Raw genomic sequence first — 20,269 nt, 5'->3', positions numbered from 1 at the left:
GGTGTTAATACTGAGAGAGAGACCTGGTGTTAATACTGAGAGAGAGACCTGGTGTTAATACTGAGAGAGACCTGGTGATAATACTGAGAGAGACCTGGTGTTAAAACTGAGAGAGAGAGAGACCTGGTGTTAATACTGAGAGAGAGACCTGGTGTTAATACTGAGAGAGACCTGGTGTTAATACTGAGAGAGACCTGGTGTTAATACTGAGAGAGACCTGGTGTTAATACTGAGAGAGAGACCTGGCATTAATACTGAGAGAGACCTGGTGTTAATACTGAGAGAGAGACCTGGTGTTAATACTGAGAGAGACCTGGTGTTAATACTGAGAGAGACCTGGTGTTAATACTGAGAGAGAGACCTGGTGTTAATACTGAGAGAGAGACCTGGTGATAATACTGAGAGAGACCTGGTGTTAATACTGAGAGAGAGAGAGACCTGGTGTTAATACTGAGAGAGAGACCTGGTGTTAATACTGAGAGAGACCTGGTGTTAATACTGAGAGAGGCCTGGTGTTAATACTGAGAGAGACCTGGTGTTAATACTGAGAGAGACCTGGTGTTAATACTGAGAGAGAGACCTGGTGTTAATACTGAGAGAGAGACTTGGTGTTAATACTGAGAGAGACCTGGTGATAATACTGAGAGAGACCTGGTGTTAATACTGAGAGAGAGAGAGACCTGGTGTTAATACTGAGAGAGAGACCTGGTGTTAATACTGAGAGAGACCTGGTGTTAATACTGAGAGAGACCTGGTGTTAATACTGAGAGAGACCTGGTGTTAATACTGAGAGAGAGACCTGGTGTTAATACTGAGAGAGACCTGGTGTTAATACTGAGAGAGAGACCTGGTGTTAATACTGAGAGAGAGACCTGGTGTTAATACTGAGAGAGACCTGGTGTTAATACTGAGAGAGAGACCTGGTGTTAATACTGAGAGAGAGAGAGAGACCTGGTGTTAATACTGAGAGAGAGACCTGGTGTTAATACTGAGAGAGACCTGGTGTTAATACTGAGAGAGACCTGGTGTTAATACTGAGAGAGACCTGGTGTTAATACTGAGAGAGACCTGGTGTTAATACTGAGAGAGACCTGGTGTTAATACTGAGAGAGAGACCTGGTGTTAATACTGAGAGAGAGAGAGAGAGAGACCTGGTGTTAATACTGAGAGAGACCTGGTGTTAATACTGAGAGAGACCTGGTGTTAATACTGAGAGACCTGGTGTTAATACTGAGAGAGACCTGGTGTTAATACTGAGATACCTGGTGTTAACACTGAGAGAGACCTGGTGTTAATACTGAGAGAGACCTGGTGTTAATACTGAGAGAGACCTGGTGTTAATACTGAGAGAGACCTGGTGTTAATACTGAGAGAGACCTGGTGTTAATACTGAGAGAGAGACCTGGTGTTAATACTGAGAGAGACCTGGTGTTAATACTGAGAGACCTGGTGTTAATACTGAGATACCTGGTGTTAACACTGAGAGAGACCTGGTGTTAATACTGAGAGACCTGGTGTTTGTGCATGTAGCCCAGGCCTCTCAGAGTAATTTCAAGCTTTACTGTGAAAGAATACAGACTGAGTACACTATCAAGTAGATGTTGTGTAAGTAGACTGATCTAGAGGAGACCAGCGGTCATATTATCTGTTTCCCTTACGCTGTCATATGTCTGGATAATTTACTGATTATCAAATGAAATGTCCTTATAATGCTATTTGCTCAAATAACACTGTGTGAAAGTGTGTGTTCGTCTGAAATACAGATGGAGGATCTTCATTTGATCACTCTTTTACGGCTGACAAGTTTCCTGTAGAGCAGGAAATTCAAACTTGTAGTGTATTCAAGGGTTAAAAGGGTTTCTAAAGTGTGTAATGTCCATTAATTATAATCCACATAATAACTCACATTTCCTGTTGCTGCAGGATTATTTTCCTGCTACAGCAAACTGGCTCAAATTAAGATCCTACATCTATATGCACCAGGTCTGAACAGCAACATAGAATGTGTTTAGTTAGGATCAGACAGACAGACGGACGGGCGGACGGGCGGGCGGGCGGGCGGGCGGGCGGGCGGGCGGGCGGGCGGGCGGGCAGGCAGACAGACAGACAGACAGACAGAGCACAGACAGGCAGACAGACAGACAGGCAGCCAGACAGACAGGCAGACAGACAGACAGACAGACAGACAGAGCTCAGACAGACAGAGCTCAGACAGACAGCTCAGTTGTGAGCTTAGCCGTGATTTTGGTGAAAGGGGTTCAGTTGATTAAGTAGTTGTTCACCAGCCAAGGGGATAGAAGGGTTGCACACAGCGGGTGAGACGTAAACAAGGTTGAGACGTAGAGCTCCCATTGGCTGCTCAGAGGTTGGGGTGTGATGTCACAGACAGGAAGGAATAGGTTGAGGTGACTATGTCACCTGAATACAACCTCTTTGTGACACACCTGACTGAGAAAAACTCCTGGCTCCTTCATAAAGGTCTTTATCAAGGGATGTTTTGTTTCTATAGTCGGAAGGAAAAACTCCTGTCCCCTTCATAAAGGTCTTTATTAAGGGATGTTTTGTTTCTATAGTCGGAAGGAAAAACTCCTGTCCCCTTCATAAAGTTCTTTATCCAGTGATGTTTTGTTTCTATAGTCGGAAGGAAAAACTCCTGTCCCCTTCATAAGGGTCTTTATCAAGGGATGTTTTGTTTCTATAGTCGGAAGGAAAAACTCCTGTCCCCTTCATAAAGTTCTTTATCCAGTGATGTTTTGTTTCTATAGTCAGAAAGAAAAACTCCTGGTCCAAATAAATGTCCCTTTTCCTGAAGCGTTTTATTTGTGTCATTATCATAATGATCATCATGTAGGCATTACTCATTCTGAAGCACAGAGCATCCATGTCAATGATCAACCGGACTTAATGCTGACGGGCTGTATTCCCTGAAAACCACCAGACCTACAGTACATGACCCTAACAGCTCTTCCTGTCAACCACCAGACCTACAGTACATGACCCTAACAGCTCTTCCTGTCAACCACCAGACCTACAGTACATGACCCTAACAGCTCTTCCTGTCAACCACCAGACCTACAGTACATGACCCTAACAGCTCTTCCTGTCAACAACCAGACCTACAGTACATGACCCTAACAGCTCTTCCTGTCAACCACCAGACCTACAGTACATGACCCTAACAGCTCTTCCTGTCAACCACCAGACCTACAGTACATGACCCTAACAGCTCTTCCTGCCAACCACAAGACCTACAGTACATGACCCTAACAGCTCTTCCTGTCAACCACCAGACCTACAGTACATGACCCTAACAGCTCTCTATGGTCATTCAGAAAGTTATACCAAACCAAAATATAAACGCAACATGACAAGTTCCATGTTTCATGAGCTGAAATAAAAGATCCCAGAAATGTTTCATACAGACAAAAAGCTTATTCCACTCACATGTTGTGCACACATTTGTTTACATCCCTGTTAGTGAGCATTTCTCCTTTGACAAGATAATCCATCCTCCTGACACGTGTGGCATATCCAGAAGCTGATTAAACAGCATGATCATTACACAGGTGCACCTTGTGCTGGGGACAATAAAAGGCAACTCTAAAATGTGCAGTTTTGTCACACAACACAATCCCACAGAAGTCTCAAGTTGAGGGAGCGTGCAATTGGAATGCTGGCTCTAGGAATGTCCACCAGAGCTGTTGCCAGAGAATTGAATGTTAATTTCTCTACCATAAGCCATCTCTAAAGTCGAATTTGTCAGTACGTCCAACCGGCCTCAGACCATCTGTCACCATGCCAGCCCAGGACGTCCACATCCAGCTTATTCACCTGCAATAGCAGCCACCTGGACAGCTGATGGAACTGTGATCATCTGAGACCAGCCACCTGGACAGAATCTCTACGCAAACTGTCAGAATCCGTCTCTTGGGAAGCTAATCTGTGTTCGTCGTCCTCACCAGGATCTTGACCGGACTGCCGTTCAGCGTTGTAACCGACTTCAGTGGGTGAATACTTACCAACGTGTACGACAGCGTGTTCCAGTTCCCACCAATAACCAGCAACTTCACACTGTAAATACTTACCCACTGGCAGGTTGGAGAAGTGTGCTCTTCACGGATTAATCCCGGTTTCAACTGTACCGGGCAGATGGCAGACGACGTGTACGGCATTGTTTGGACGAACACAATTGCATTTTTAATCTATGGCAATTTTAATGCACAGAGACGAGATCCTGAGGCTCATTGTCGTGCCATTCATCCGCCGCCATCACCTCATGTTTCAGTATGATAATGCACGGCCCCATGTCTCAAATCGGTACACAATTCCTGGAAACTGAAAATGTCCCAGTTCTTCCATGGCCTGCATACTCACCAGACATGTCACCCATTGAGCATGTTTGGGATGCTCTGGATCGATGTGTACGACAGCGTGTTCCAGTTCTCGCCAATATCCAGCGACTTCACATAGGCATTGAAGAGGAGTGGAACAACATTCCACAGGCCACAATCAACAGCCTGATCAACTCTATGTGAAGGAGATGTGTTGCGCTGCATGAGGCAAATGGTCACACCAGATACTGACTGGTTCTGATCCACGTCCCTACCTTTTTATTAAGGTATCTGTGACCAACAGAAGCATATCTGTATTCCCAGTCAAATATATAGATTAGAGACTAATGAATTTCCATATATGAATATTTTTAACTCTGTAAAATCGGAGAAAGGGTTTAATGTTGCACTTCTATTGTTGTTCATTGTAGAAATTGTAGTCAGACAGACAGTCAGTCAGTCAGACAGACAGTCAGTCAGACAGTTAGAAAGACAGTCAGTCAGACAGTCAGTCAGACAGACAGTCAGTCAGACAGACAGTCAGTCACGCAGTCAAACAGACAGACAGAAAGTCAGTCAGTCACGCATTAAGTCAGTCAGTCACGCAGTAAGACAGTCAAACAGACAGACAGACAGTCAGTCAGTCACGCAGTAAGACAGTCGGTCACGCAGTCAGACAGTCAGTCAGACAGACAGAAAGTCAGTCAGTCAGTCACGCAGTAAGACAGTCGGTCAATGAATGATCAGATTCACCTGAACTTCCTTCATCTTGGCTGGGCAAATTAACACAGCATCTGTCACGTCAGCATGGCATTGCACATCTAGGTCAGCCATTAGAAATATTCCATGGTTTTCTCATGAGAAGAAGCAACAAAATTCCTTAAACAAGTTATATCGGTATTCAGTTAGTTATATACAGTATTCAGTTAGTTATATACAGTATTCAGTTAGTTAGATTATATATATAATCCTTCGGATTAGTGGATTCAGCTATTTCAGGCTCACCCGTTGCTGACAGGTGTATAAAATCGAGCACACCGCCATGCAATCTCCATAGACAAACATTGGCAATAGAATGGTCTTACTGAAGAGCTCAGTGACTTTGGCACAGTCATAGGATGGCACCTTTCCAACAAGTCAGTTCATCAAATTTCCGCCCTGCTAGAGCTGCCCCCCGGTCAACTGTAAGTGCTGTTACTGTGAAGTGGAAACGTCTTGGAGCAACAACGGCTCAGCCTGCGAAGTGGTAGACCACACAAGCTCACAGAACGGGACTGCACTGAGTGGGACGGCGCTGAGCGGGACAGCGCCGAAGCGCATAGCGAATAAAAATCGTCTGTCATGTTTCGGGCCTCAACCCCATCGAACACCTTTGGGATGAATTGGAACGCCGACTGCGAGCCAGGCCTTAATCACCCAACATCAGTTCCCGACCTCACTAACGCTCTTGTGGCTGAATGGAAGCAAGAAAATAACTCCCCAAATACAGGTGTGCCAAGTGTTGTGTCTTTGGCTATGAAGGATTAAGTGATATGACATGCAATTCTATAAAATCCTTTCTCCGTAATTAATATTACCTGATTGAGCTAATCATGTAAATGTAATTAACTAGAGAGTCGGGGCACCACAAAATAATATTTATAGAGCTGTTATCTTCCGAATAAACTCTTAAAGACCTAGTAATATTTTACATCAATCAGCAGTCAAAATTAATCGTCACCTTAATTCAGTCAGACAGTAATTCAGTAATTACCAGTACTGAGTCGAGGGGTACGAGGTATTTGAGGCAGATATGCACATACAGTGCATTTGGGAAGTATTCAGACCCCTTGACTTTTCCCCATTTTGTTATGTTATAACCTTATTCTAAAATGGATGAAATTGGTTTTCATCACACTTGTCTTACCTCTGTTAGCATGTTGACATCACACTTGTCTTACCTCTGTTAGCATGTTGACATCACACTTGTCTTACCCCTGTTAGCATGTTGACATCACACTTGTCTTACCTCTGTTAGCATGTTGACATCACACTTGTCTTACCTCTGTTAGCATGTTGACATCACACTTGTCTTACCCCTGTTAGCATGTTGACATCACACTTGTCTTACCTCTGTTAGCATGTTGACATCACACTTGTCTTACCTCTGTTAGCATGTTGACATCACACTTGTCTTACCTCTGTTAGCATGTTGACATCACACTTGTCTTACCTCTGTTAGCATGTTGACATCACACTTGTCTTACCTCTGTTAGCATGTTGACATCACACTTGTCTTACCCCTGTTAGCATGTTGACATCACACTTGTCTTACCTCTGTTAGCATGTTGACATCACACTTGTCTTATCTCTGTTAGCATGTTGACATCACACTTGTCTTACCCCTGTTAGCATGTTGACATCACACTTGTCTTACCTCTGTTAGCATGTTGACATCACACTTGTCTGACCCCTGTTAGCATGTTGACATCACACTTGTCTTACCCCTGTTAGCATGTTGACATCACACTTGTCTTACCTCTGTTAGCATGTTGACATCACACTTGTCTTACCTCTGTTAGCATGTTGACATCACACTTGTCTGACCCCTGTTAGCATGTTGACATCACACTTGTCTTACCTCTGTTAGCATGTTGACATCACACTTGTCTTACCTCTGTTAGCATGTTGACATCACACTTGTCTTACCTCTGTTAGCATGTTGACATCACACTTGTCTTACCTTTATTTATTTATTTTATTTCACCTTTATTTAACCAGGTATTTATATATATAACCCTAACCCTTTATTAACCAGGTATTTATATATATAACCCTAACCCTTTATTTAATCAGGTATTTATATATATATAACCCTAACCCTTTATTTAACCAGGTATTTATATATATAACCCTAACCCTTTATTTAACCAGGTATTTATATATATAACCCTAACCCTTTATTTAACCAGGTATTTATATATATATATAACCCTAACCCTTTATTAACCAGGTAGGCCAGTTGAGAACAAGTTCTTCATTTACAACTGCGACCTGGCCAAGATAAAGCAAAGTAGTGTGACACAAACAACAACACAGAGTTACAGATGGGATAAACAAGCATACAGTCAATAATACAATAGAAATGTCTATATACAGTGTGTGCAAATAAGGTAAGATTAGGGAGGTAAGGCAATAAATAGGCCATAATGGCGATAATTACAATTTAGCAATTAAACACTGGAGTGATAGATGTGCAGAAGGTGAATGTGCAAGTAGAGATACTGGGGTGCAAAGGAGCAAAAAAATAAATAACAATATGGGGATGAGGTAGTTGGGTGGGCTATTTACAGATGGGCTATGTACAGGTGCAGTGATCTGTGAGCTGCTCTGACAGCTGATGCTTAAAGTTAGTGAGGGAGATGTGAGTCTCCAGCTTCAGTGATTTTTGCAATTCGTTCCAGTCTTTGGCAGCAGAGAACTGGAAGGAAAGGCGGCCAAAGGAGGATTAGTCTTTGGGGATGACCAGTGAAATATACCTGCTGGAGCGCGTGCTACGGGTGGGTGCTGCTATGGTGACCAGTGAGCTGAGATAAGACGGGGCTTTACCTAGCAAAGACTTATAGATGACCTGGAGCCAGTGGGTTTGGCAGCGAATATGTAGTGAGGACCAGCCAACGAGAGCATACAGGTCGCAGTGGTGGGTAGTATATGGGGCTTTGGTGACAAAACGGATGGCACTGTGATAGACTGCATCCAATTTGTTGAGAAGAGTGTTGGAGGCTATTTTGTAAATGACATCGCCGAAGTCAAGGATCGGTAGGATGGTCAGTTTTACGAGGGTATGTTTGGCAGCATGAGTGAAGGATGCTTTGTTGTGCAATAGGAAGCCGGTTCTAGATTTGGATTGGAGATGTTTAATGTGAGTCTGGAAGGTGAGTTTACAGTCTAACCAGACCCCTAGGTATTTGTAGTTGCCCACATATTCTAAGTCAAAACCGTCCAGAGTAGTGATGCTGGGCGGGCGGGCAGGTGATCGCTGCGATCGGTTGGAAAGCATGCATTTAGTTTTACTTGCATTTAAGAGCAGTTAGAGGCCACGGAAGGAGTGTTGTAATGGCATTGAAGCTCGTCTGGAGGTTAGTTAACACAGTGTCCAAAGAAGGGCCAGAAGTATACAGAATGGTGTCGTCTGCGTAGAGGTGGATCAGAGAATCACCCGCAGCAAGAGCAACATCATTGATGTACACAGAGAAAAGAGTTGGCCCGAGAATTGAACCCTGTGGCACCCCCATAGAGACTGCCAGACGTCCGGACAACAGGCCCTCCGATTTGACACACTCAACTCTGTCTGAGAAGTAGTTGGTGAACCAGGCGAGGCAGTCATTTGAGAAACCAAGGCTGTTGAGTCTGCCGATAAGAATGTGGTGATTGACAGAGCCGAAAGCCTTGGCCAGGTCGATGAATACGGCTGCACAGTATTGTCTCTTATCGATGGCTGTTATGATATCGTTTAGGACCTTAAGCGTGGCTGAGGTGCACCCATGACCAGCTCTGAAACCAGATTGCATAGCGGAGAAGGTACGGTGGGATTCGAAATGGTCGGTGATCTGTCTGTTAACTTGGCTTTCGAAGACCTTAGAAAGGCAGGGCAGGATGGATATAGGTCTATAACAGTTTGGGTCCAGGGTGTCTCCCCATTTGAAGAGGGGGATGACTGCGGCAGCTTTCCAATCCTTGGGAATCTCAGACGATATGAAAGAGAGGTTGAACAGGCTGGTAATAGGGGTTGCGACAATGGCGGAGGATAGTTTCAGAAATAGAGGGTCCAGATTGTCAAGCCCAGCTGATTTTTACGGGTCCAGGTTTTGCAGCTCTTTCAGAACATCTGCTATCTGGATTTGGGTAAAGGAGAACCTGGAGAGGCTTGGGCGAGTAGCTGCGGGGGGGGGGGGGGGGGGGGGATTGTTGGCCGAGGTTGGAGTAGCCAGGAGGAAGGCATGGCCAGCCGTTGAGAAATGCTTGTTGAAGTTTTCGATAATCATGGATTTATCGGTGGTGACCGTGTTACGTGTTACCTAGCCTCAGTGCAGTGGGCAGCTGGGAGGAGGTGCTCTTGTTCTCCATGGACTTTACAGTGTCCCAGAACTTTTTGGAGTTAGAGCTACAGGATGCAAATGTCTGCCTGAAGAAGCTGGCCTTGACTTTCCTGACTGACTGCGTGTATTGGTTCCTGACTTCCCTGAACAGTTGCATATCGCGGGGACTATTCGATGCTATTGCAGTCCGCCACAGGATGTTTTTGTGCTGGTCGAGGGCAGTCAGGTCTGGAGTGAACCAAGGGCTATATCTGTTCTTAGTTCTGCATTTTTTGAACGGAGCATGCTTATCTAAAATGGTGAGGAAGTTACTTTTAAAGAATGACCATCCTCAACTGACGGGATGAGGTCAATATCCTTCCAGGATACCCGGGCCAGGTTGATTAGAAAGGCCTGCTCGCAGAAGTGTTTTAGGGAGCGTTTGACAGTGATGAGGGGTGGTCGTTTGACTGCGGATCCGTAGTGGATACAGGCAATGAGGCAGTGATCGCTGAGATCCTGGTTGAAGACAGCGGAGCTGTATTTGGAGGGCCAGTTGGTCAGGATGACGTCTATGAGGGTGCCCTTGTTTACAGATTTAGGGTTGTACCTGGTGGGTTCCTTGATGATTTGTGTGAGATTGAGGGCATCTAGCTTAGATTGAGGTAATTGAGGTAATATGTACATGTAGGTAGTGTTAAACTGACTATGCATATATTATAAACAAAGAGTAGCAGCAGCGTATAACAGGGGTCTGGGTAACAAACAAATGCTTCTTACAAATAGGAATCACGTTGATGTGTAGTGTTGGTCCCATGTTTCATGAGCTGAAATTAAAGATCCCAGAAATTTTCCATACACACAAAAAGCTTATTTCTCTCAAGTGCACCTGAGAGTTGTGGCATAACAGATGCTGATTAAACAGCATGATCATTACACAGGTGCACCTTGTGCTGGGGACAATAAAAAACAACTCTAAAATGTGCAGGATTGTCACACAACACAATCCCACAGATGTCTCAAATTTTGAAGGAGCATGCAATTAATATGCTGATTGTCGTACCATTCATCCACCGCCATCATCTCATGTTCAGCATGATAATGCACGGCCCCATGTCACAAGGATCTGAACACAATTCCTGGAAGCTGAAAATGTCCCAGTTCTTCCATGACCTGCATACTCACCAGACATTTCACACATTGAGCATGTTTGGGATGCTCTGGATCAACGTGTACGACAGCGTGTTCCAGTTCCCACCAATATCCAGCAACTTCACCCAGCCATTGAAGAGGAGTGGGACAACTTTTCACAGGCCACAATCAACAGCCTGATCAATTCTATGTGAAGGAGATGTGTCACGCTGAATGAGACAAATGGTCACACCAGATACTGACTGGTTTTCTGATCCAAACCGCTACCTCTTTATTAAGGTATCTGTGACCAACAGATGCAGATCTGTATTCCCAGTCATGTGGAATCCATAGATTAGAGCCCAATTTATTTCCATTGACTGATTTCCTTATATGAACTGTAACTCAGTAAAATATTTTAAATTGTTGCATGTTGCGTTTATATTTTTGTTCAGTGTTATGTTGTGTTCTCATAGAACTGATATGTTTCATCAGTATTTCATATGAAGTTTATCTCATCAATACCTCTCAACATTAATGTCTCTCCCTCCCCAGATCCTGTTCATTAGTCTGTCTGTCTGTCTGTCTGTCTGTCTGTCTGTCTGTCTGTCTGTCTGTCTGTCTGTCTGTCTGTCTCTCCCCAGATCCTGTTCATTCATTTGTCTGTCTGTCTCTCTCCAGATCCTGTTCTGTACATTGAACACCCATAAGATCGACATGGAGAAGCTGCTTGGTGGTCAGATTGGCCTGGAGGACTTTATATTCGCCCACATTAAAGGGATTAAGAAGGAGGTGGAGGTGTTTAAATCAGAGGACGCCCTGGGCCTCACCATCACAGATAACGGGGTGGGATACGCCTTCACCAAGGTATGTAGGAGTTCATCTGTTGATACGATCGTCCATCCGTCCGTCTATCTGTCTGTCTGTCTCTCCCTCCCCAGATCCTGTTCACTTTATCTATCCGTCCATCTATCTGTCTGTCTGTCTGTCTGTCTGTCTGTCCCTCCCCAGATCCTGTTCATTAATCTGTCTGTCTGTCTGTCTGTCTCTCCCTCCCCAGATCATGTTCACTTTATCCATCAGTCTGTCTATCTGTGTGTCTGTCTCTCCCTCCCCAGATCCTGTTCATTAGTCTGTCTGTCTGTCTGTCTGTCTGTCTGTCTGTCTGTCTCTCCCTCCCCAGATCCTGTTCACTTTATCCGTCCGTCTGTCTATCGTTTATCAATAATCTAACAGTCAATCAATCGAATAGATTGAATCAATGAAATCAATCAATTTATTGAATCGTATCTTATATATTATACAATGGTTGAATCATTAAAGGCCCAGTGCAGTCAAACACTATAACGATACAGGGCCCAGATGCAGTCAAACACTATAACGATACAGGGCCCAGATGCAGTCAAACACTATAACGATACAGGGCCCAGATGCAGTCAAACACTATAACGATACAGGGCCCAGATGCAGTCAAACACTATAACGATACAGGGCCCAGATGCAGTCAAACACTATAACGATACAGGGCCCAGATGCAGACACTGGAGGCAGATGTTTAGAGTCTCTGATTATAAAACAAGGGGCAGGAAAGAGACGGGCCGTGGACAGGCAAAATATCAGAACCAGGTCGGAGTCCAGGAAGTACAGAGTGGCAGGCAGGCTGAATGGTCAGGCAGGCGGGCTCAATGTCAGGACAGGCAAAGGTCAGAACCGGGAGGACTAAAACAACAGAGACTTGGAAAAAGCAGGAGCACGGAAAAACACGCTGGTTGACTTGGCATGACAAGACAAACTGGCAACAAACAAACAGAGAACACAGGACTAAATACCCAGGGGATAATGGGGAAAACGGGTGACACCTGGAGGTGAGTGGAGACAATCACAAAGACAGGTGAAACAGATCAGGGTGTAACAAAAACATGATTTTCCTGCATTTTATATACTGTATATTTCCACACTATGAGGTTGGAATAATACTGGGAAATTGTCCCACTCAGACCCTCTCTACCAATAACAGCTAGGTTCCCTCCTCCACTCAGACCCTCTCCACCAATAACAGCTAGGTTCCCTCCCCACTCAGACCCTCTCTACCAATAACAGCTAGGTTCCCTCCTCCACTCAGAACCTCTCTACCAATAACAGCTAGGTTCCCTCCCCACTCAGACCCTCTCTACCAATAACAACTAGGTTCCCTCCCCACTCAGACCCTCTCTGCCAATAACAGCTAGGTTCCCTCCTCCACTCAGAACCTCTCTACCAATAACAGCTAGGTTCCCTCCCCACTCAGACCCTCTCTACCAATAACAGCTAGGTTCCCTCCCCACTCAGACCCTCTCTACCAATAACAGCCAGGTTCCCTCCCCACTCAGACCCTCTCTGCCAATAACAGCTAGGTTCCCTCCCCACTCAGACCCTCTCTACCAATAACAACTAGGTTCCCTCCCCACTCAGACCCTCTCTGCCAATAACAGCTAGGTTCCCTCCCCACTCAGACCCTCTCTACCAATAACAGCTAGGTTCCCTCCCCACTCAGACCCTCTCTACCAATAACAGCTAGGTTCCCCGCCCCACTCAGACCCTCTCTACCAATAACAGCTAGGTTCCCTTCCCACTCAGACCCTCTCTGCCAATAACAGCTAGGTTCCCTCCCCACTCAGACCCTTTCTACCAATAACAGCTAGGTTCCCTCACCACTCAGACCCTCTCTACCAATAACAGCTAGGTTCCCTCCCCACTCAGACCATCTCTACCAATAACAGCTAGGTTCCCTCACCACTCAGACCCTCTCTGCCAATAACAACTAGGTTCCCTCCCCACTCAGACCATCTCTACCAATAACAGCTAGGTTCCCTCACCACTCAGACCCTCTCTACCAATAACAGCTAGGTTCCCTCCCCACTCAGAACCTCTCTGCCAATAACAGCTAGGTTCCCTCCCCACTCAGACCATCTCTACCAATAACAGCTAGGTTCCCTCACCACTCAGACCCTCTCTACCAATAACAGCTAGGTTCCCTCCCCACTCAGACCATCTCTACCAATAACAGCTAGGTTCCCTCCCCACTCAGACCCTCTCTGCCAATAACAGCTAGGTTCCCTCCCCACTCAGACCCTCTCTGCCAATAACAACTAGGTTCCCTTCCCACTCAGACCCTCTCTACCAATAACAGCTAGGTTCCCTCCCCACTCAGACCCTCTCTACCAATAACAGCTAGGTTCCCTCCTCCACTCAGAACCTCTCTGCCAATAACAGCTAGGTTCCCTCCCCACTCAGACCATCTCTACCAATAACAGCTAGGTTCCCTCACCACTCAGACCCTCTCTGCCAATAACAACTAGGTTCCCTCCCCACTCAGACCCTCTCTGCCAATAACAGCTAGGTTCCCTCCCCACTCAGACCCTCTCTGCCAATAACAGCTAGGTTCCCTCCCCACTCAGACCCTCTCTGCCAATAACAACTAGGTTCCCTTCCCACTCAGACCCTCTCTGCCAATAACAGCTAGGTTCCCTTCCCACTCAGACCACCCCCAGACAGTCCGAGCAAAATTCTTGCTTTAGAAATGATTCATGATTATTGAAGAGATGCAAGTTTAGTACTCCTTAAGGTCAGAATTTTCCACCAACGTCTTGCATAGAGAGAGTGAAACCGATTGCTCCAAGACGCCACCTTGTGTTCGTGAAGCGTCATGTCATCATGGCATCTTCAGCGCATTACACACCAGTGATTTACTTTGTGCTTGATAAGGGTTTTGATTAATCAGCGTTTACATTGGACAGATAAGACAGACACCCCAACATCAGACAGACACCCCAACATCAGACAGACACCCCAATATCAGACAGACACCCCGACATCAGACAGACACCCCGACATCAGACAGATGCCCCGACATCAGACAGACGCCCCGACATCAGACAGACACCCAGACATCAGACAGACACCCCGACATCAGACAGACACCCCAGGGGACACAAACCTGCTTAGGGACAATGGCCTGAGTCCCAAATGGCACCCTACTCCCTATGTAGAGCACTACATTTGACCAGGGCTATTCCCTATATAGGGCACTACATTTGACCAGGGCTATTCCCTATGTAGGGCACTACATTTGACCAGGGCTATTCCCTATGTAGGGCACTACATTTGACCAGGGCTATTCCCTATATAGGGCACTACATTTGACCAGGGCTATTCCCTATATAGGGCACTACATTTGACCGGGGCTACTCCCTATGTAGGGCACTACATTTGACCAGGGCTACTCCCTATGTAGGGCACTACATTTGACCAGGGCCCATAGTAATAGTGGATATTGAGAAGTGGTATGCAAGGAGCTGGTCGTTGATGAGGATTTAGTGAGTGAGAAACTCCATCTCACAATTCAACGGCTCAGACACGAGACGTATGTGGTAGGGTCTACAGACAATCATGGACTACAAAAAGAAAACCAGCCAGGTCGCGGACACCGATATCTTGCTCCCGGACAAGCTAAACACCTTCTTCCCCCGCTTTGAGGAAAACACAGTGTCACCGACGCGGCCCGCTACTAAGGACTGTGGGCTCTCCTCCTCCGTAGCCGAAGTAAGACATTTAAATGTGTTAACCCTCGCAAGGCTGCCGGCCCAGGCGGCATCCCCAGCCGCGTCCTCAGAGCATGCTGGAGCTGGCTGGAGTGTTAATTAACGGACATATTCAATCTCTCTCTATCCCAGTCTGCTGTCCCCACATGCTTCAAGATGTCCACCATTGTTCCTGTTCCCAAGAAGGCAAAGATAACTGAACTAAATTACTATTGCCCCATAGCACTCACCTCTGTCATCATTAAGTGCTTTGAGAGACTAGTCAAGGATCATATCACCTCCACACTACCTGACACCCTAGACCCACTCCAATTTGCTTACCGCCCCAATAGATCCACAGACGATGCAATCTCAACCACACTGCACACTGCCCTAACCCATCTGGACAAGAGGAATACCTATGTGAGAATGCTGTTCATCGACTACAGCTCAGCATTCAAAACCATAGTACCCTCCAAGCTCATCATTAAGCTCGAGACCCTGGGTCTCGACCCCGCCCTGTGCAACTGGGTCCTGGACTTCCTGACGGGCCACCCCCAGGTGATGATGGTAGGAAACAACATCTCCACTCCACTGATCCTCAACACTGGGGCCCCACAAGGGTGCATTCTCAGCCCTCTCCTGAACTCCCTGTTCACCCATGACTTTGTGGCCAAGCACGCCTCCAACTCAATCATCAAGTTTGCAGACGACACAACAGTATTAGGCTTGATTGCCAGCAATGACGAAACGGCCTACAGGGAGGAGGTGAGGGCCCTCGGAGTGTGGTGCCAGGAAAATAACATCTCCCTCAACGTCAACAAAACAAAGGAGATTATCGTGGACTTCAGGAAACAGCAGAGAGAGCAGCCCCCTATCCACATCGACGGGACTGCAGTGGAGAAGGTGGAAAGCTTCAAGTTCCTCGTCGTACACATCACTGACTAACTGAATTGGTCCACCCACACAGACAGCGTGGTGAAAAAGGCGCAGCAGCGCCTCTTAAACCTCAGGAGGCTGAAGAAATTTGGCTTGTCACCAAAAACACTCACAAACTTTTACAGATGCACAATCGAGAGCATCCTGTCGGGCTGTATCACCGCCTGGTACGGCAACTGCTCCGGCCACAACTGTAAGGCTCTCCAGGGGGTAGTGAGGCCTGCACAACACATCACCGGAGGCAAAATACCTGCCCTCCAGGACACCTACACCACCCGATGTCACAGGAAGGCTGAAAATACTTATTTTCCACCAATAAATTTGAAATAAATTCATAAAAAATCCTACAATGTGATTTTCTGGATTTTTTCCCCCTCATTTTGTCTGTCATAGTTGAAGTGTACCTATGATGCAAATTACAGGCCTCTCACATATTTTTAAGTGGGAGAACTTGCACAATTGGTGGCTGATTAAATACTTTTTGCCCCACTGTATATAGAAAGGGAAACACTGGTCACTTTAATGTTTACATACTGCTTTACTAATTTCATATGTATATACTGTATTCTACTGTATTTCAGTCAATGCCACTCCAACATTGCTCATCCTAATATTTATATATTTCTTAATTCCATTCTTTTACTTTTAGATTTGTGAGTATTGTTGTGAATTGTTAGATATTACTGCACTGTTGGAGCTAGGAACACAAGCATTTCGCTACACCCGCAATAACATCCGGTAAATATGTTTTTGTGACAAATAAAATGTGATTTGATTTTTGTCAGCCTCAGCAGAATCAGCCTGTATTAGATTGATAATTAATATTCACACAGCAACCAAAACCCATCCAGCACAGAACAGATGCCCCTAAATTAGGAGATAAATCTGCATTGCAAATATCTGTTCTTTATTTAAACTCTCTGACGCCTCTCATTATCAAAGAGAAGCCTTTCAACTTCTCCTTTATAGGACGTTTCTTGAAGCCAGTTTTTTTACTAATCTTTTTTTCGGGATTTACCTGTAAAGGATAAATCATAGCATCATTTATTTGTTGTAACTGATTGTAGTTAGAACGTTAAAACATATTTCAGAAGTAGTTTTTGTCTGAAATCAAAGAAGGCAAAAAGTTGTGATTGTAACTGATAATGAACCTGTAAGTCGATGTCGTTGTTTTTGTTTGTTTGAATTGTTTCCGTGTTCGCTATGCGGGGGGAACGATAAGACAAGCGGAACTACGTGGCTCAGAACTGTTGGAACGGGGACTATTATCGTAGTAACACACCTTTGGAGTGAAGGCAAACCCGCGCTGTGTTAGCTAAGTTTTCATGTCTTCGGGGTTCGTTCTTAAAGGTTGAAGCGTGTATGTTAGGATGGTGACGTTATAATAATTAAGGATGAAGCGCGTATGTTAGGATGATAACGTTATAATAATTAAGGATGAAGCGTGTATGTTAGGATGATAACGTTATAATAATTAAGGATGAAGCGTGTATGTTAGGATGGTGACGTTATAATAATTAAGGATGAAGCGTGTATGTTAGGATGGTGACGTTATAATAATTAAGGATGAAGCGTGAATGTTAGGATGGTGACGTTATAATAATTAAGGAGGAAGCCTGAATTCATGCCAGGAATAATAAATGTGAAGTTTTGTATTTCCTCCCTTCTGTAATAAGCAGCCAATGAGGTATTTTTCCTTTATTCATGTGTTTCATCTGATACTGTTATAGCTCCGGCTAAACTGTTTATGTATGTCAGCACTTCAGAGTTACACCAAGCTAATACGTCACTCGTAAGACAAGAAGGTTGTAAGAGTGTGCTGAACTGTATTTTCATTTACTTTATAGTTCTCACAGAAGGTGATAATTCTGACTAAAACGACAGAATAAAGCCGCCAGATAAAATCAAGGAACGGTTGTGTTCTTGGTTACTGGAGGGAGCTACAGTGATAATGTTAACATTTGGCTTTTGATCTCTCTCTCTCTGTCGCTCTCTGTCTCTGTCTATATTCAATTAAATTCAAGGGCTTTATTGGCATGGGAAACATGTGTTAACATTGCCAAAGCAAGTGAGGTAGATAATATATAAAGTGAAATAAACAATCGAAATTAACAGTAAACATTACACATACAGAAGTTTCAAAACAATAAAGACATTACAAATGTCATATTATATATACAGTGTTTTAACAATGTACAAATGGTTAAAGGACACAAGATAAAATAAATAAGCAATAAATATTGGTTGTATTTACAATGGTGTTTGTTCTTCACTGGTTGCCCTTTTCTCATGGCAACAGGTCACAAATCTTGCTGCTGTGATGGCACACTGTGGAATTTCACCCATTAGATATGGGAGTTTTTCAAAATTGGATTTGTTTTCTAATTCTTTGTGGATCTGTGTAATCTGAGGGAAATAGGGTCATACATTGGGCAGGAGGTTAGGAAGTGCAGCTCAGTTTCCACCTCATTTTGTGGGCAGTGAGCACATAGCCTGTCTTCTCTTGAGAGCCAGGTCTGCCTATGAGACAAGCGTCCTTTCTCAATAGCAAGGCTATGCTCACTGAGTCTGTACATAGTCAAAGCTTTCCTTAATTTTGGGTCAGTCACAGTGGTCAGGTATTCTGCCGCTGTGTACTCTCTGTGTAGGGCCAAATAGCATTCTAGTTTGCTCAGTTTTTTTGTTAATTCTTTCCAATGTGTCAAGTAATTATCTTTTTGTTTTCTCATGATTTGGTTGGGTCTAATTGTGCTGCTGTCCTGGGGCTCTGTAGGGTGTGTTTGTGTTTGTGAACAGAGCCCCAGGACCAGCTTGCTTAGGGGACTCTTTTCCAGGTTCATCTCTCTGTAGGTGATGGCTTTGTTATGGAAGGTTTGGGAATCGCTTCCTTTTAGGTGGTTCTAGAATTTAACGGCTCTTTTCTGGATTTTGATAATTAGTGGGTATCGGCCTAATTCTGCTCTCTCTCTCTGTCTCCCTCTCTGTCTCTACCTCTCTCTCTGTCTCTCGCTCTCTCTGTCTGTCTCTCTCTGTCTCCCTCTGTCACTATCTCAATTCAATTGACTTTATTGACATGGCAAGTTCCTTATTACTTACATTGTCAAAGTATACATATAGAAAAATAGAAAATATATATTTATATATCAATAAATGGTGGGACACACAGCAATAATAGTAGTAGTGGACATGAGATTACCATTAACAACAACTACAACAATATTAATGAGAACAACAATACATTAAAGCAATAGTAGTAGACTATATCAACATGACTGAGCCGACACATGACGTGGTAGTAGACCAGTGTCAACATGACTGAGAAGACACATGACCTGGTAGTAGACCAGTCTCAACTTGACTGAGAAGACACATGACCTGGTAGTAGACCAGTGTCAACATGACTGAGAAGACACATGACCTGGTAGTAGACCAGTGTCAATATGACTGAGAAGACAGATGACCTGGTAGTAGACCAGTGTCAACATGACTGAGAAGACACATGACCTGGTAGTAGATCAGTGTCAACATGACTGAGAAGACACATGACCTGGTAGTGGACCAGTGTCAACATGACTGAGAAGACACATGACGTGGTAGTAGACCAGTCTCAACATGACTGAGAAGACACATGACATGGTAGTAGACCAGTGTCAACATGACTGAGAAGACACATGACCTGGTATGAAAGACAAAACAAAACAAGATGGGAAATATTATTGACATTACTTTGCACTTTTCACTGGCTGTCCCTCAGGTTGTGGCAGGATGACACATATTTGGCTGCCAAAACTGCACATTTTGGCTTTTCACCCAATAAATATTAGATTTTTTCTTCATCTTTTATAGTTTCAAATTCTTTGTATTGAGTTATAATTTTGGGAAAGAAATATTCTCTTAGGTCTGAGTATTTGTCACAGTGTAATAGGAAATGCAGCTCTGTCTCTTCCTCTCCCCTGGAGCAGAGTGAGCACAGCCTGTCCTCTCTGGGCAGCCAGGTTTGTCTGTGACAACCGTTCTCTATAGCCAGACTGTCCTCTCTGGGCAGCCAGGTTTGTCTGTGACAACCGGTCTCTATAGCCAGACTGTCCTCTCTGGGCAGCCAGGTTTGCCTGTGACAACCGGTCTCTATAGCCAGACTGTCCTCTCTGGGCAGCCAGGTTTGTCTGTGACGACCGGTCTCTATAGCCAGACTGTCCTCTCTGGGCAGCCAGGTTTGTCTGTGACGACCGGTCTCTATAGCCAGACTGTGCTC

At 44.7% G+C, this 20,269-nt stretch overlaps 1 protein-coding gene and 1 long non-coding RNA gene across 5 annotated transcripts in view; both read left to right on the top strand.

Annotated features, from left to right (window-relative positions):
• LOC110530871 (PDZ domain-containing protein GIPC1) overlaps nt 1-20,269 on the top strand; it is a 42,869-nt gene that overhangs the window by 8,605 nt on the left and 13,995 nt on the right. Inside the window, exon 2 of one of the 2 annotated variants that reach the window (XM_036986709.2) lies at nt 11,201-11,386. In XM_036986709.2, coding sequence (XP_036842604.2) covers nt 11,201-11,386 — 186 coding nt within the window. Of the gene's footprint in view, nt 1-11,200; nt 11,387-17,274; nt 17,705-20,269 lie in introns of those variants that run through there. The other variant, XM_090182971.1, reaches the window with a different exon arrangement.
• Nucleotides 12,311-13,932, top strand: LOC149982183 (uncharacterized). 3 transcript variants are annotated; one of them, XR_016482811.1, is made up of 3 exons: nt 12,311-13,076; nt 13,119-13,816; nt 13,858-13,932. It is a non-coding gene; the product is annotated as an uncharacterized LOC149982183 (long non-coding RNA). The 3 variants fall into 3 exon arrangements; XR_016482813.1 differs by having other exon boundaries at nt 12,316-13,159; nt 13,570-13,733; XR_016482812.1 differs by having other exon boundaries at nt 12,316-13,159; nt 13,570-13,816.

Source organism: Oncorhynchus mykiss, chromosome 8 (assembly GCF_057628025.1).
Source record: "Oncorhynchus mykiss isolate SJ-2025 chromosome 8, ASM5762802v1, whole genome shotgun sequence".
Classification (NCBI taxonomy): domain Eukaryota; kingdom Metazoa; phylum Chordata; class Actinopteri; order Salmoniformes; family Salmonidae; genus Oncorhynchus; species Oncorhynchus mykiss.
The sequence above is the reverse complement of the archived record's forward strand: the minus strand, read 5'-3'. Positions and strand labels throughout refer to the sequence as shown.